General features: G+C 40.6%; 1 protein-coding gene and 1 long non-coding RNA gene across 2 annotated transcripts; both read left to right on the top strand.

The window, feature by feature from the left end:
* The first annotated feature begins 4647 nt into the window (after positions 1-4647).
* On the top strand, positions 4648-6729 carry LOC102081602 (cornifelin). Its single transcript, XR_002059572.2, has 5 exons — positions 4648-4776; positions 4862-4889; positions 5198-5325; positions 5649-5794; positions 6460-6729. It is a non-coding gene; the product is annotated as a cornifelin (long non-coding RNA).
* A 7708-nt stretch (positions 6730-14437) lies between these two features.
* Positions 14438-16338, top strand: LOC109199074 (cornifelin). Its single transcript, XM_025905589.1, has 5 exons — positions 14438-14462; positions 14548-14575; positions 14901-15028; positions 15344-15489; positions 16142-16338. Exons 1-5 carry the CDS (start codon positions 14459-14461, stop codon positions 16235-16237), a joined length of 402 nt encoding a protein of 133 aa, XP_025761374.1. The 5' UTR covers positions 14438-14458; the 3' UTR covers positions 16238-16338.
* Positions 16339-17443: the final 1105 nt, after the last annotated feature.

Here is a 17443-nt window from a genome sequence, read left to right as displayed (position 1 = left end):
AGCAGTACACTGACGCTGCAGTTGTAGTCACATTCGATAGCTGATCTTTGTTTACTCTTGCTTCCTGGGTGAAAATGTGTAGCGAAGAATCGCTGCAATAGTATTTATCGGCCACTAGATGGCCCCCTAATGCCTGTACATCACAGAACTTATGGCTATGCAACAAATCTGAGATTTATATTTTTTGACCAGATTTTTATTTCATTTAGAGCTGCCCCAGATCACGCATGTACACAACAATGAAGCCTTGACTGCCTTAGTAAAGGTAAACACTGAAAGGTAAACACTCTTATTTCTGCCTACCTTATTTAATTAAACATACTACAAACTGTTCTATTCATTTCGATGCATTCAATCATCCAGGAAAGTAAATCTCCAAAAGTTGATTCTGTTCATCTGGACGTAGCGTTTTGTGGGAGAAACGTTTCGTCACTCATCCAAGTGACTTCTTCAGTCTCAGCTGACTGCAGGTTTCCCCAATCTTATAAACAGAACATTTGCATAATGACTGAAACCAGCCCACTGAAGGAACAATGGGCTGTGAGGTCAGTTCCTTAATCTTATTTATGCAAATTCTCATGACCATTGATCAACAACCACTGACCAAAACCCACTGATCAAAACCCACTGATCAAAGCCCACTGATCAATGGCCATGAGTACCATTCACAGAGAGTTGGGGAATGGCTGCAATCACAGCATTGTAAGATGGCGAAAGATGTACCCTTAGGCCCCCTCCTCGATTCAGAGATGGTCTTTCCCTTTTCACGTAAATGGCCTCCTTGACTCCGCGCTTAAACCAGCGTTCCTCCCTGTCCAAGATGTGTACATCCTTGAAAGAGTGTCCACTGGCCTGTAGGTGTAAATAAACTGCAGAGTCCTGGCCTGACGAGGTAGCTCTTCTGTGTTGTGCCATCCGCTTCGCCAGAGGTTGTTTGGTTTCCCCGATGTATAAATCCTGGCAATCCTCCTGGCACTTAACAGCGTACACTATGTTACTCTGTTTGTGTCGGGGGACCCGATGCTTGGGGTGGACCAATTTTTGGCACAGTGTGTTTTGGGGTTTAAAAGCCACAGAGAGCTTTGACAAAAGTCCAGCTGGGATAACCACATTTACTCAGGGCCTTCTTGATGTGGCTCGTTGATGACTTTAAAAACTAAGAGTTGGGTGCATGATGATTGCATAAAAAGCATTTGTTTGGCAGCAATCATTGGACTGACCAATACTTTGAAATATAGAAATCAGTGAAGATCTAAGAAGGAGAGTTGTAGATTTACACAAGTCGATTCTTCATATAAGAGGGCAAAATAAAGAAAGCGATTCTTCTCTGTGTAGATAGTTTCTTCTTTTATGAGCTACAGCTCTCACTGCTGTTACTGACAGTTTCTCAACTAGTGTGTGATCAACATCTCCATTTCTGAGTAAATATTAGGAGGTATTTCAGGGTTTAAATCATGGCCACTGGCATGTGATTTCTTGGTTAGCATCATCTGCCTGATTCCAAGTACAAATTTCGCAAGTTATGACATGTACGCAGATTGCAGATATCTTGCTTCCTCATTTTCACGTTGTCCATGTGCATGTTACGCAGATACTGCTACAGACAGTTTCTCATCATATTGTGTATTAGAAACATCCAGATTAGTATGGACAAGTTTATTGAGCTTTTACCCTCTTTGATAATTATTCCTTAAATTTTTGTGGCTTTTTTTTGTTATCAATTCTGAACACGTTAGTACATTTCAAACAGGCTAGGCATTTGGAATCAAACATTTTTTTAGAGGTTCAGAATAGTTCCCTTTTTGAGGTTTGGGTTCTCTTTTTTTTGTTTTTCTCAGTGTCTTAAGATCCGCTTTTCCAAAACTCAAATGCAAAAGAAAAAGAAACATAAATAATAAAACAGAATATAATTTTTTTTTTTTTTGTAGAGCAAGTCCAAGTGGAACTGATAAGGAGGATCGATAGGCAGGCAGACTAACAATTCCAAGGAAATGATCTATTGGTTCTAAATTCCCATCCCTACACAGGACTATTTATACACATCCAGTACCTCACTGCAACACTTGCCTTAATTCACATGAAAAAAGGCACTTCTAAAGTATGTAAGCAGATACAAGCGACCATAATAATTTTTACTGCAGTAATGTGTTGCTCCTTTTATTATTGTCTTGGTGACGGTTTAAAGAGAAGTAAAAACAAAATGGTCTTCTCTGATAAATGAACCATTTATGATGCCATGGTAGAAGCAGCAGACAGAGAGGTCTTCACTGACACATGTGCTTTCATCGCAGTTAACCTTTAATGATATGATTTACGTTAGTTTTAATTCACTCAAAACTAGACGAAAACAATTCTATAAATTCTGGTGTTTGGGATTTCTCCCTCTCCCATTTTTACATCTCTCTTGATCTATAAAGGCCTGACTGGAGGACAAGAGACGGTTGCCATGGTGAAGTGGGAAGAGTGGTCTTCTTATTACAGAGAGAAGTTTGTGCCATACAGGGTGAAAGATAAACCAAGTGCAAACTGTGGCCAGCCCTCAACTATTTCGACCAATCACATTAATATTCTGTTTTTATGATGCATAATAGAACTGTTTACTGCCTGGGTGTGGTTGGTTTGTTCGTTTAGGTTTGCTAAATGAAGTAAGAGACACGGTGCTGTTAGTAACTCTAACATTTAACTGTCTAATAAATTTTAAGAAACGTGTACTTTGAGTTTATGTTGTCTTCTCTCATAAAAAACAAACAAACCCTGACAATACTTCAGATACTGTTATCTTCTGCCAAGACATCAGCAGCCGTGTCCTTCCATACCTGAGAATAGAAACTGTTGTGTTGAGCTTCTTCTTTAATCACTTACATTTGGAGTCCACAAATAAAATCTACAAATGTGATGACTTGTTCCTCACGTTTCACTAGCTTTACACCAGATGTGTGCGCTGTGTGTACTCATTCCTGGAGCTGTCAGTAAAAATCCAACATGGTGACCTATTCTGAGTTTATTCTTACACGGTTACACCGTGCAACAGATTGCAACTACCTGAGATTTTATTAGTTTTATTGAGTTTTGGTCTCACCTTCTAATTCATTGTGGTACCCGTCCAACCCATGCAAGACATACACTATTTATGTACTTTATTGTCTGGGCCAAAAACATAAAGAACCAGCTTTGACAGCACGACACTGCCTGTGAAATCAACTAAAGACCCAAGCTAGCTCGTTAGCAGCTAAAAATGGCATCTTGTTAATTTAATTAAACTGCCAACAACTGTCTTGTTTCTTCAGACTTTAATCATCTTCAATAAATTTCCTTACAAATGTGACACTATTTAAGGGGAACTAACAGCAATATTTATAACAGCAACATTTATTGCCAGGAATCATTGTTATAATCAACCAAACACAAATTTCCTCATCTTCGTGTAAATATCCAGCAGCTCCATTTAAAAAAACAGACATCCCTCCAGCCATAACAGTAAATAAGTGAAATAAATTGTGGTAAAAATATGGATAAAAATACATTTGAGCTAAGTCATCTTGTTTCCTTTCCCGAAGAATTGGACTCCTGAGATGTCAAGAGAAAACCCTGAGTTAGTGACCAGTTTATAAAATACTACTTCATCTCTTGGACATTTACATTTTTTGGTTAATGGTGTAGTATTCAGTCCATAGGAATGCATTAATATGCAGGGTTTGTTCTTCCCCAATCTACATGTTACTATTATTATGATTATTATTATTGGCAGTTGTATTACATGTTGAAGTATCATTACTAAACCTCAGGTTGCCCTAGATGTGTCCATCAGAGTGTGAGTGTGAATGTGGGACAAGGTGCTATGGAATAGTAAAAAGCAGTGTGTGGATGTGTGTATGTAGTAAAGAAACACTCTAAGTGCTCAGAGTAGAAAAGCAATATATAGGTACCAGTCCAATTGGCTTTCAAATGTCAGTGTAAGTACTCTTAGACCTGCTGGTGACCAAATGTTTAAGTGTTTGGCTAAAGTACAGACTTCTGCACTTAAGTACAAATACTACTGTTAAAAAAAATACTCCAGTAAAAGTTGAACGACTGATTCAATTTCTTTACTCAAGTAAAAGTAAAAAAGTAGCTCTGAAATGTACTCAGAGTAAGAAAGTAAAAAGTATCCCTTTGGAGGAAGTTTCTATTTTGTGTGCAAAGCTAAGTGAACCTTGTGCTTTATTGACCCCCCCCCCCCCCCCCCCCCAAAAAAACACACACACAAAAAACACAGACTTTGGTACAGTCATCGCTTGTTATGCAACATCCTCTGCGAGTATATGAGCACTCCTTACCTTTAAATCTACCTTCTATTCTTCCTCTCTCTGTTTGTTAAGCTGATAGAAACGCTGCATTTAAAATGACCTGACACTTAAAAAACGTTACTCCCTTTATGCTCGGTCTTCTTCAGTAGCGCAAGCTAGATGCTGAAGTACCACAGCTTACACACACCTGCAGTCGTTCCGGTGTTGTGCAAAAACAAACAACGACAAAAAACACAGTCCCACTTTTAACCCCAGACTTTGGCACAGTCACCTCTTTTTACGCAACATCCTCTGGTGATTTATAGAATAAGTCTTGTTGCTGCTCATTGGTTAAGCAGTGTGTTTTAATTTCACAGCACTGAAGCAGGGGCTCAGTGAATTCCTAACCATTCGTCATAGCAGTAATTGGTGTGGACTTCCCATCAGGCTCAGCCCTCCGCGGCTCATGAGCAAATGAAAAACATCTGGCAATCCAGTACAACTTAGATGTGTGCGTACTCTCGGCACCTCCCCTTCCTGTTATTGGTCTGTGCTTAAATGCTGGTGTTTCCTAACTTTTTCTCTTATATTGAAAGCTCAGAGAACCAGAGAAGACAGAAGAAGGTAAGAAAAACATTTTACACTGATGAGCAGCTTAAGACAATCAGAAATCTTTGTAAAATCTTGAATGTAATACATGGTAACATTTTTCTGAGGAAGTCCGAGACAATAAATCTGTGCATAAAAACAGTGTCAGCTCTTTTGGCATTTGTACAGCTGGTCCAAGGTATTTGTTGTGATTTATATGAACCAGGAATCATCCTGTTATACTTATAACATGGATCAAAACCAGTCTTTTACCTTTTTCGTGTTGAATTTCTCTAACCAGATAACCACTACAGCATTTCAGTCTGTGTCTGTGTTTTCTTCAGCATGGTGGTTCCTACAGGCACGGCTGTCCACAAGCAGCCCACCCAGGTGGTGACAGTCGTCAGGACCGTTGAAAACTCTGGCCAATGGAGCACCGACCTCTGTGATTGCTGCTCTGATATGGAGAGCTGTAAGTAAACCCAGGAAACCCTACAAACAGCAGTGAGCGATCTCCTCAGACTTTGTTTGCAATAAGCTAACCGAGTGTTTAAAGTCAGTAAAAAATCAAGAATAAATGATTATCTGAGACTACATGATAGCAATGATCATTTAGTAGCATTATGGAGTTTTTCATTATTTTACATTTTTCACCAGAAAAACAAGTTTTCGTAATTGGAGTGGAAATGTCGCAATACGTTGTGAGATGTGATGATTCATGTGCTGAGGTGTCTGTCTGTCTGTCTGTCTGTCTGTCTGTCTATAAAATAACTCTGTACCTGTTTCTCCCCAAAGGCTGCTGTGGCCTTTGCTGTTTCCCCTGCATGCAGTGTGATGCAGCCAATAAACATGGATGGTGCTGTGCAGTGCCACTCCTGGACATTTGTGGTGTGGTGTCCTGCTTACTCCGTGGGTCCATCAGAGAGCGCCACAACATCGAAGTAAGACTGGGTTAGAGATGGAGGATACTGTTGCAAACTACACAGTATCCTCTTTGTGCAAAACAGATGTGGTCACTAGAGGAAGTGCACTTTTATAACTTCTGCACTGGCTTCATTTTTAAGCCCTGGAGGTTTCTGCTAGGAGAATAGAGTTGAATGTGTGTCTTTGTGATGTGGTTGTAAAATGAACTGACGTAAAATCTAAATGTAGATTTAATGAGATTCATATAAAATGCACACAAATTGTGCTTTGTGCAGATCCGTCTCACTCGCCCTCACCTCTTGAAAAGCTCCCAGATGTCTCTGTGTCCTCATTATTTGTTTATAAGTAACCATATCATGCAGTGCCATCATAAAAGTGACCTGGATAAATCTTGTGGTATTTTGCAATATGTAGAAGTTATAAAGGAGTAGCTTGACTTGAGAAAGAGGAAGTGTAAAGTTCTTCAAATCTGAAATCTCTTGCCCTCATCATGGGAAAAAAAGCTGCGGCTGCTTGTTTTGACAAACTCTCAGATATTTGGTTACCCAGCTCTACACAGGGACACAGCTGCCGGATGAGGGGATGACAACACCCCACTAAACTTTTATGGCTGAGGGGGTAACAACAGTAACTCCTGCTGCTTCATCCTCTGTCTATCTGCTTCTTCTTCTCCATCCTGCAGGGCTCGTTCACTGATGACTGCTGTAAAGTGTGCTTTTGTTACCCATGTGCTTGGGGCCAGATGCATCGTGAGCTGAAGATCAGGGAAAACAAGTAGCCCGCCACCTCGACTGTGATCAGCACGCAAGTCATCTGTGGATACGATGCAAACATTTTGGCTGTGTGATGAGGGCCTATGTCACTGCTGAAGCAAAATGCTTTAAATTTGTTGTCATATAATTAGTTGAACGCCTATGTGACTTTTTCAGGCCAATAAAATCCTTTAACTTTATACATCATGTGTGAGATCAATTGTCCTCTTCTGCAGAGCTGAGTTTAACCATTGTTCAGATATAAATTAGTCAAATTCACTAATTGTGAACTTTGATAGGATAGTGAGAAGGATTTTGTAAGGTCACACTGTCCACTCACATAACTTTTCACAGTATTATAATATATGCAAATGAAATAATTGTGTATGATGGTGGAACCTGGCAGGGTGACGCTGATCCTTAACAACAAGGAAACAGACCACAGACACATAGACGTTTGAATGTCAGTAAGTGCATCTCTCACCAACATGAACATTGATCATAATGAAAAAGACCAGCATGGTGCACCCTGAAGAAAGCCAGACACCATGTGCTTTTACAAATGACAGCTGCAGATGTGTGCAAAGAACTCTACTCTGCTCAGTGTGGGGAACATTAATATGACTCAAAGCGTCTGTTATGTGTATCTGCTCTCCAAGTAGGTTAAACAACATTAGCCAACATCAGAGTTAATAAGCTAATTTTAGCTCTGTGAGGCACTGGTCTGCTGCCATGTAGTTTCTAGACAAAAAGCTGACGTACTTTATTGTCATAGTTGATGTTTCTTCATCAAGCTTTAACATTTACAGAACAGCTCAAGATCCAGATGAGAGCAAGTCAAATGGACATTAGGCTACGTTCACACTGCAGGCGAAAGCGCATCAAATCCGATTTTTTTGACCCTATGCCATACCATATCCGATCATGGTATGGCAGTGTGAACGGCACAAATCCGATATTTTCAAATCCGATCTGGGTCACTTTCATATGTGGTCCTGAATCCGATACATATCCGATGTTTTAGAAAGCGACTGCTGTGTGAACGGTCAAGTCGCATTAAATCCGTCTTTTACGTCACTGACACAAGACAGACGCCAATTATCAGCGCCGGAGAGGCGCCCGATAGGACATCGCGAACGATTTCCTACCATCCGATGAAACTGTTGGGAAGACAACGTTGGAGAAATGTGAACATTTTATTTGTACTGTATAATCTGCAGATTCTGACAGAAATCTGCAACTACCCTTTGAAGCACCGCTCCTCTAAAACAGCAATAAGGATAATTTTTAGGTTATTTACATTATTATGTAAATAACAAAATAACTTAAAGCTAAAATTGGGAAACGTAAAGTCCGAAGTCTTTATATTAAGGGCCATCAGTCAAACAATACTGTTTGGTCTGGGTTTAAACAGATCGCGTTGTGTGTGACGTCTTCTTTTGCGCATGCGGGCCACTTTGAGCCTTCACACTGGAGCGCGTTTGCTGTCGCATTTTATTTGTAGTGTGAACAAGCAGACAAAAAAATCGGATTTGATCAAAAAAATCGGAATTGAGCATTAAGACCTGCAGTGTGAACGTAGCCATTATTTGTCAAAGGCCAGCAGCAGCAGCCATATTCAAATTGATAATTGTCATGAACTTTTTGGGTTGTAAATTCTGTTTCACTTTTACTTAGGCTGAGAGAGGAGGACATTAACATTAACACATCAACATGTGTTTCTTGTCCAGGTGTGTGTAGTGGCAGAAGGATTTTAATGCCTACACTGAATAATGCTTCTTTAATTGCTTGATAGTTTAGTGGATTGTAACAAGCTCAGCTACACTCCTCAACTCTGTGTGGTGCTGTAAATAATGGATGAAGGTTTGTTTGTCTTTTAGTGTCTATTAATGTCTGGATAAGAACAGATTATGTACAGAACAGCACATTACTGTAGCAGAGAAGCTCCAGAGCTACCCTAGCCAGTGCTCAGTGCTATTATGTCACTGTTTTAACACTCCCAGCTTCAACAATCCACTTAAACGCTTCTTATTAACAGTTAAATAATTCACAGTGATCACAGTGGCCACACAGATGTTCATATCCAATAATCGTACACAGTGCTGTGCTCTACAACCCACCTGGTGCTCATCTCTCAGTGCATTTATCCAGGGCCGTGCAGAGACGTTTATAGGGGCGGGTGCTCAAAGCTAAAAAAGGGCACATTGAACCAGGCTGAATAACAACAACACACATTCATCAAGAATCTAATATAGCATCGCATCATACTATATCACTGTTGTGAGGCAAAGCAAACGTAGCCTATGTTTTACCTGATGGGTACAATGTTGCTGTTGAGGGGTTGCTGCTGCTCCTGCTGCTGATAGTGCTGGAGGGCAGGGCTGTGCTGATCTGAGACTGTAGACATTAAAAAGTCCATAGGAGAGATGGTAGCTGATTAAACAAGTGTCATGAGATAATAACAAAATGCAAAGATTGGTGACAGCACTTGGAACCATAAGGCAACAACAAACTGTGAGAAATAAACAAGGCTCTGCCTGTGAATCACTCTTTGCCTCTCTCCCTCCTTCCATCCCCTCATCTCATCTATCACTCTCCACTTGCTGTCCATCTGAGAACACGGCACAACTTGCTATTGCAATAAACAATTATTTAATTATCCACACTTAACAACTCTTACACTTAATCTATAATAAAATGATGACAGAAAAATGTTATAGAAGCAAAACATTTCAGTTGTGCTTATTATTATATTTATACTGGAATACCTCTCCAACAACTGGTACATGTGTTAATGTTACCTGTGCTCTTTGTAATCCAGCTGCTGAGGGATCCACTGCCTTCAGTAGCCTCACACAGCTGCTACTGTTTCCTCCTCATGTCCTTACCAGCCATGTCTGGACAATGTTATATCATGAGTAATAATTCAAAAATCCATATACATAAAACACACACATGCACGCACACACAGTGACATTTTAGACCTTCTTCAGAATACTGTATATACTGTGGGCACAAGTTTGCATCATGGTGCTGATCCAGAATCCTTCCCTTATTATTTATTACTAGAGCTACAATAATAAAGCAATGAGGGGAAAAAAGTAATAAATATGAAATAATGTATTTATGATGATTCCATTTGTTTCACTATCCACTCTGTGCAGGGAGAAAGCTTATTACATTTTTAAACGGTAGAGATTCAATAATTTTGCTGCTGTAAAATCAGCATTTTGTCATATTTAAAATATAAATCTAATATAATCTGTTTCTTAATGTATGTTCTTTAAAATACAGCGTGTTTTTTTAAATATTATAATTATAATAATCCATAATTATGTGGACATGCATATTAGATCGTTTTAAGTGAAATATAAGCCCTCCAGAAAGGCAGGAAAAGCCCTGTAACTTACTTTAAAACTAAATATGTTCCCTAAAACGGTGACAGAGCTACAGACCCATGACAGCCTTACCCAGTCAGCCAGCAGCTATGACCAGCACTACTTGTGCAGTTAATAAAAGGACAGGTAATGTTTGTCGCGCTGTTGCACACACAGCACGCTCATTTGTTTCAGTTCGTCAGTTGCCACAAGACAGCTTAAAAACGTGTACGTGATAAGCTAATACTCCTGTGTGCTTTAGACTACAGTGTGCGCTGTACACCTACTTACTGGTTTTGTCGCATCAGTCTGTGTCTCTGAGTTAATTTGTGTTTCTCCTACAGCTCCGGACCGCAAAAAATGCGCGTGCACTTTGTGAGCTCGTTCCTGGCTCGTAACCAGCGCGTTCTGCCGTCAAGGGCGATCATTGGTTAATGGTGATCATGTGACTGATGCAAGCCAGATCCTTCTATTTAGCAAAAATGTGATTAATAGTTAAATATTATTGTTGAGGGGCACAGACTGGACTCCACACGCACACACACATTTAAAAAAAAATAATTAAAAATTTAAAAAAAAATTGCCTCAACAAAAGGGCACTTTGGGCACCCATCAGGAAAGGGGCGGGTGCTCAAGCCCCTTCCGCCCCCCCCTCTGCACGTGCCTGCATTTATCCACTGCCTCTGAGAGAGGGCGTCATTGTTCTTCCACAGATGAACATTGTGGTTATTATGGCAAGCGGGATTACACACAACATAAACACAGTTACACTTCCATGTGGTTAAGAGACTGAAACAATGTTAAGCATGTTTCTCCTTTTATCTGCTTTATTACAAATAGTTCACTTAATAGTTTACTTAGGAAATTTCTGATCAATGTGATCGAGCCTCTGCATCAGGCGGGATAATTACTGTTACCACCTTAAAACCGGTGTATTTTACTCAACTCGCACTACTTAGGTTGCTTTTCAAAGTAAAATTGCAATAACTACACCTTTAAATTCAGGTTTATGAAGGTGAAAAAGTTTGTTTTCAACAAGAACGCTTGTAATAACGGGGCAATGTATGCATGACATTATGATTGGGGGATGAGACCCTATAAAAGTTTGACGCCTGAATGAATCACGTCAGTTCACCATAAAATAAATGAAACAGAGTTTACATGTAAATTCTTGCGATTGTCTTACAATATATTTAAAACAGGCTTTGTGGTAATAATAGTCTGTGTGATTCAGTTCAGTTTTATTTATATGGGGCCAATTCACAACAGCAGTTGTCTCAAGGCTCTATGTGGATAGAAACCTTCTGTTCTTCACTAACTGATTTTTTTTACTTTGTAAGAAGCGGTCTGAGTAACTGGACTTCTATTATTCCCAGTAACAACATTAACATCTGTCCACTGGTCTTTTACAGTGTTTGTCAGTTGTTCAGTATCATTAGGCATCATTAGTTGGCTCAGATGAACATGTATTGTTAATTTTGTGTTTTTCTGTCCTTTCCGACTTTGAGAAATTAATTAATCCCTTCATTTCGTCCAGGCTTGATTATTTCTTCATATTGGAGTCAGTCAGGCTCTTGCTTTGCTCCCTCATCTGTAGTAATCATTCAGAGTGCAGCAGCTCTACTCCTGACAGGGACACGCAAGCAAGACCATATTTCCCCTGTTTTTCGTTACTCTTCACTCTTTTTCAGTTCAATTTTAGCGCCAAATCACAACAACAGTCGCCTCAAGGAGCTTCATATTGTAAGGCAGACCCTACAATAATACATACAGAGAAAATATCAACATTTATATGACTCCCTATAAGGAAGCACTTTGGCGAAGTAGGATGGAAAAACTCCCTTTTAATAGGAAGAAACCTCCAGCACAGCCAGGCTCAGGGAGGGGCGGGGCCATCTGCTGCGACTGGTTGGGGTGAGGGGAGGAACACATGTCACGGCTTGCGGGATGAGTCGTGTAGAATTTAATGAGGACCCATGATGCTGGCAGCTGAGATGCAGGGGAGTTTTATTGAGAAGGTGGAGATACAAACAGAAATGGCGAAGGCGTGGAGGAAGCTAAGCTGGAAAAAACTAACAAAGCAAACCTGAAACGTTAACTGGAGACCCAGGCAGAAAGACAAAGGAACACGCAGGGATATACACAGGTGGACGGAAGGAAATAACGCAGACAAACCAGCAACTAACAGAGGCAGACATAAGGCTTAAATACACAAAGGGATGACGAGGGAATGAGACACAGAAGGAGGGCACCGCTGGGAGTAATCAGACATGGCGGGACAGGGGAAACGTAACCTGAACACACTGACATCAGACACGGACCTTCAAAGTAAAACAGGAAACTCACACACGCAAAGACACAGACTCAGACCTGACTACACTAGAGGGGATACACAGAACCAAAACAGATTAACAACACAGAACAGAAAACACTGGGTCACCCAGGACTGTGACAATACAGGACAAAAGACACGCTGTGGAAGACAGCCAGAGATTAATAATAAGTAATGATTCAATGCAGAGAGGTCTATTAAAGATAGATAAAGTTGGGTGTCATCGGCATAGCAGTGAAAATGTGTGCTGCCTTCTTCTTCTTCATCCTGGCGTTGTTCCCGCTGGCGCAGGGTCCGCTCTTCGGCGAAGGTTTCTCCATTTGGTTCTGTCCAAGGCGTCCTCGGGTGATGCGCTGACGGTCTTAATGATACTGTCTAAAAGAGGCATATTTACGCTGGCTTCCAGTACTAGAATTTAGAATTTTAAAATTTTGAAGTCACTAAATGGATTAGTACCCTCTAAGAGTAAAATAGGTCTTTAAGGTCATCTGATCAGATGTTTCTGGTTGTTCAGGAAAACAGAAGTATAGAGGAGACCAGGCCTTTCCTGTAGTTGCACCTAAACTTTAGACCAGTCTGCCCCTCGGAGTAGGACCTCACCAACACTCGACATCTTTAAAACCCACTTAAAGACACATCTTTACTCTCTAGCATTTAAATATGAGTTTTATTGTTTCTTTATTGTCCTTTTTTCTCTGTGTTTGTTTTATTCCTTTAAGCTGAACACCACTTTAATCAACTCTTATTGTTTTTAAATAAATTGACTTGGCAAGTTGATTTGAAAACACCTAAGTGTGCAGAGATTTCGGTGTATGTGTGTGTGTGTGTGTGTGTGTATGTGTAGTAGCAGCTGCTATTGGTTTATATGAGTACCATGTCATGTGACCAAACATTTGATGATTGTTTTAAGAACGCTAAACTTAAATTTGATTAAGGGTCACACACACCAACCATAACATGCCAGCTGATGTGAACCTGATCAAATGTCGTGGTTTTGAAAACACAGAAGCTCTTTTTGCCGTTACATGATGTTACTTACAAGTTTAGACTTGAGAGTCTGGGCAGGCTGGGGCTGGTTCTGTTTTTAGTTTATGCTTACTATGCTGGAGGCGGAGCTGTGGCGGCTGAGGTTTGTTCCACTCAGCTGTACTTCCTGAGGCAGCTGAAGAAATTCAACCTGTCAACACGGACGATGATGCAATTCTACACCGCAATCATCGAGTCCATCCTCACCTCCTCCATCACCGTGTGGTACGCTGGAGCCACCATCAGGGACAAACAGAGACTGCAGCGTGTTGTGCGCTCTGCTGAGAAGGTGATTGGCTGCAGACTCCCATCTCTGCAGGACCTGTACACCTCCGGGACACTGGGGCGTGCAGCTCGGATCACAGCTGACCCTTCTCACCCTGGACACAGCCTGTTTGACCTGCTCCCCTCAGGCAGGAGGCTCCGGTCCATTCGCACCAGAACCTCTCGCCATAAGAACAGTTTCTTCCCCTCTGCTGTTGGACTCATGAACAATAACCATATGACTGTTCGCACCACAAACACATGACCCTACACTGTGTTCCCTGCATCATTCCATTTTTGCACTGATCACCACCTGCATCCATGTATATATCTATCTACTTAGCACTTTTAATTCTTATTTTTATGTTTATTTGAGCATGTCTGACAGAATGTTTTGCACTAAGCACCGCAGCAATTTCCTATCGTTGTAAACCTGCTCAACATTTGCAATAAAATCCTTTCTGATTCTGATTCTGTGTTTGAAATTAGTTTGATGTTTGGAGGCTCACAGCGACAGAACTGCTTTAAAGCAAATGTAACAAGCCTTTTTACAAAATGTAAGGAGTAGAAAGTACAGATATTTGTAGTAAAAAGTAATCACTAAAAAAAACCCTACTCAAGTACAGTACAGATACCTGAAGTACAGTAATAAAGTATTTGTACTTGTTACTTCCCATCTCCGGTGTCAAGTGTGTTTGGATTGACAGCAGAAGTACTGATGGATTCATAGAATAAGTCTTGTTGCTGCTCATTGGTTAAGCAGTGTGTTTTCCTTTCACAGCACTGAAGCAGGGGCTCAGTGAATTCCTAACCATTCATCATAGCAGTTACTGTGCATCATTACAGTGATTGGTGTGGACTTCCCATCAGGCTCAGCCCTCCACGGCTCATGAGCAAATGAAAAACATCTGGCAATCCAGTACAACTTAGATGTGTGCGTACTCTCGGCACCTCCCCTTCCTTTTATTGGTCTGTGCTTAAATGCTGGTGTTTCCTAACTTTTTCTCTTATATTGAAAGCTCAGAGAACCAGAGAAGACAGAAGAAGGTAAGAAAAACATTTTACACTGATGAACAGCTTAAGAGAATCAGAAATCTTTGTAAAATCTTGAATGTAATACATGGTAACATTTTTCTGAGGAAGTCCGAGACAATAAATCTGTGCTTAAAAACAGTGTCAGCTCTTTTGTCTGGGCCGTACATAAATCATTTGTACAGCTGGTCCAAGGTATTTGTTGTGGTTTATATGAACCAGGAATCATCCTGTTATACTTATAACATGGATCAAAACCAGTCTTTTACCTTTTTCGTGTTGAATTTCTCTAACCAGATAACCACTACAGCATTTCAGTCTGTGTCTGTGTTTTCTTCAGCATGGTGGTTCCTACAGGCACGGCTGTCCACAAGCAGCCCACCCAGGTGGTGACAGTCGTCAGGACCGTTGAAAACTCTGGCCAATGGAGCACCGACCTCTGTGATTGCTGCTCTGATATGGAGAGCTGTAAGTAAACCCAGGAAACCCTACAAACAGCAGTGAGCGATCTCCTCAGACTTTGTTTGCAATAAGCTAACCGAGTGTTTAAAGTCAGTAAAAAATCAAGAATAAATGATTATCTGAGACTACATGATAGCAATGATCATTTAGTAGCATTATGGAGTTTTTCATTATTTTACATTTTTCACCAGAAAAACAAGTTTTCGTAATTGGAGTGGAAATGTCGCAATACGTTGTGAGATGTGATGATTCATGTGCTGAGGTGTCTGTCTGTCTGTCTGTCTGTCTATAAAATAACTCTGTACCTGTTTCTCCCCAAAGGCTGCTGTGGCCTTTGCTGTTTCCCCTGCATGCAGTGTGATGCAGCCAATAAACATGGATGGTGCTGTGCAGTGCCACTCCTGGACGTTTGTGGTGTGGTGTCCTGCTTACTCCGTGGGTCCATCAGAGAGCGCCACAACATCGAAGTAAGACTGGGTTAGAGATGGAGGATACTGTTGCAAACTACATTTAAAAGACAGATGTGGTCACTAGAGGAAGTGCAGTTTTATAACTTCTGCACTGGCTTCATTTTTAAGCCCTGGAGGTTTCTGCTAGGAGAATAGAGTTGAATGTGTGTCTTTGTGATGTGGTTGTAAAATGAACTGACGTAAAATCTACATGTAGATTTAATGAGTTTCATATAAAATGCACACAAATTGTGCTTTGTGCAGATCCGTCTCACTCGCCCTCACCTCTCGAATAGCTCCCAGATGTCTCTGTGTCCTCATTATTTGTTTATAAGTAACCATATCATGCAGTGCCATCATAAAAGTGACCTGGATAAATCTTGTGGCATTTTGCAATCTGTAGAAGTTATAAAGGAGTAGCTTGACTTGAGAAAGAGGAAGTGTAAAGTTCTTCAAATCTGAAATCTCTTGCCCTCATCATGGGAAAAAAAGCTGCGGCTGCTTGTTTTGACAAACTCTCAGATATTTGGTTACCCAGCTCTACACAGGGACACAGCTGCCGGATGAGGGGATGACAACACCCCACTAAACTTTTATGTCTGAGGGGTAACAACAGTAACTCCTGCTGCTTCATCCTCTGTCTATCTGCTTCTTCTCCTCCATCCTGCAGGGCTCGTTCACTGATGACTGCTGTAAAGTGTGCTTTTGTTACCCATGTGCTTGGGGCCAGATGCATCGTGAGCTGAAGATCAGGGAAAACAAGTAGCCCGCCACCTCGACTGTGATCAGCACGCAAGTCGTCTGTGGATACGATGCAAACATTTTGGCTGTGTGATGAGAGGCTATGACTTTTTCAGGCCAATAAAATCCTTTAATTTTATACATCATGTGTGAGATTAATTGTCCTCTTCTGCAGAGCTGAGTTTAACCATTGTTCAGATATAAACTAGTCAAATTCACTAATTGTGAACTTTGATAGGATAGTGAGAAGGGTTTTGTAAGGTCACACTGTCCACTCACATAACTTTTCACAGTATTATAATATATGCAAATGAAATAATTGTGTATGATGGTGGAACCTGGCAGGGTGACGCTGATCCTTGACAACAAGGAAACAGACCACAGACACATAGACGTTTGAATGTCAGTAAGTGCATCTCTCACCAACATGAACATTGATCATAATGAAAAAGACCAGCATGGTGCACCCTGAAGAAAGCCAGACACCATGTGCTTTTACAAATGACAGCTGCAGATGTGTGCAAAGAACTCTACTCTGCTCAGTGTGGGGAACATTAATATGACTCAAAGCGTCTGTTATGTGTATCTGCTCTCCAAGTAGGTTAAACAACATTAGCCAACATCAGAGTTAATAAGCTAATTTTAGCTCTGTGAGGCACTGGTCTGCTGCCATGTAGTTTCTAGACAAAAAGCTGACGTACTTTATTGTCATAGTTGATAAAGTTTCTTCATCAAGCTTTAACATTTACAGAACAGCTCAAGATCCAGATGAGAGCAAGTCAAATGGACATTTTTTGTCAAAGGCCAGCAGCAGCAGCCATATTCAAATTGATCATTGTCATGAACTTTTTGGGTTGTAAATTCTGTTTCACTTTTACTTAGACTGAGAGAGGAGGACATTAACATTAACACATCAACATGTGTTTCTTGTCCAGGTGTGTGTAGTGGCAGAAGGATTTTAATGCCTACATTGAATAATGCTTCTTTAATTGCTTGATAGTTTGGTCGATTGTAACAAGCTCAGCTACACTCCTCAACTCTGTGTGGTGCTGTAAATAATGAATGAAGGTTTGTTTGTCTTTTAGTGTCTATTAATGTCTGGATAAGAACAGATTATGTACAGAACAGCACATTAGAATAGAATAGAATTTAACTTTATTGTCATTGCACATGTTACAGGTACAGGGCAACGAAATGCAGTTTGCATCCATCCAGAAGTGCTTTAGCCGTG

This window comes from Oreochromis niloticus, linkage group LG3, assembly GCF_001858045.2.
Source record: "Oreochromis niloticus isolate F11D_XX linkage group LG3, O_niloticus_UMD_NMBU, whole genome shotgun sequence".
NCBI lineage: Eukaryota > Metazoa > Chordata > Actinopteri > Cichliformes > Cichlidae > Oreochromis > Oreochromis niloticus.
Note: the sequence above shows the minus strand (reverse complement) of the source record. Positions and strands in the feature narration are given on the sequence as shown.

Coding starts and splice junctions, on each gene's coding strand:
- LOC109199074 (XM_025905589.1), top strand. Junction 14,576..14,900: donor ACCAGAGAAGACAGAAGAAG/GTAAGAAAAACA, acceptor TGTTTTCTTCAG/CATGGTGGTTCCTACAGGCA. Junction 15,490..16,141: donor GAGAGCGCCACAACATCGAA/GTAAGACTGGGT, acceptor TCCATCCTGCAG/GGCTCGTTCACTGATGACTG.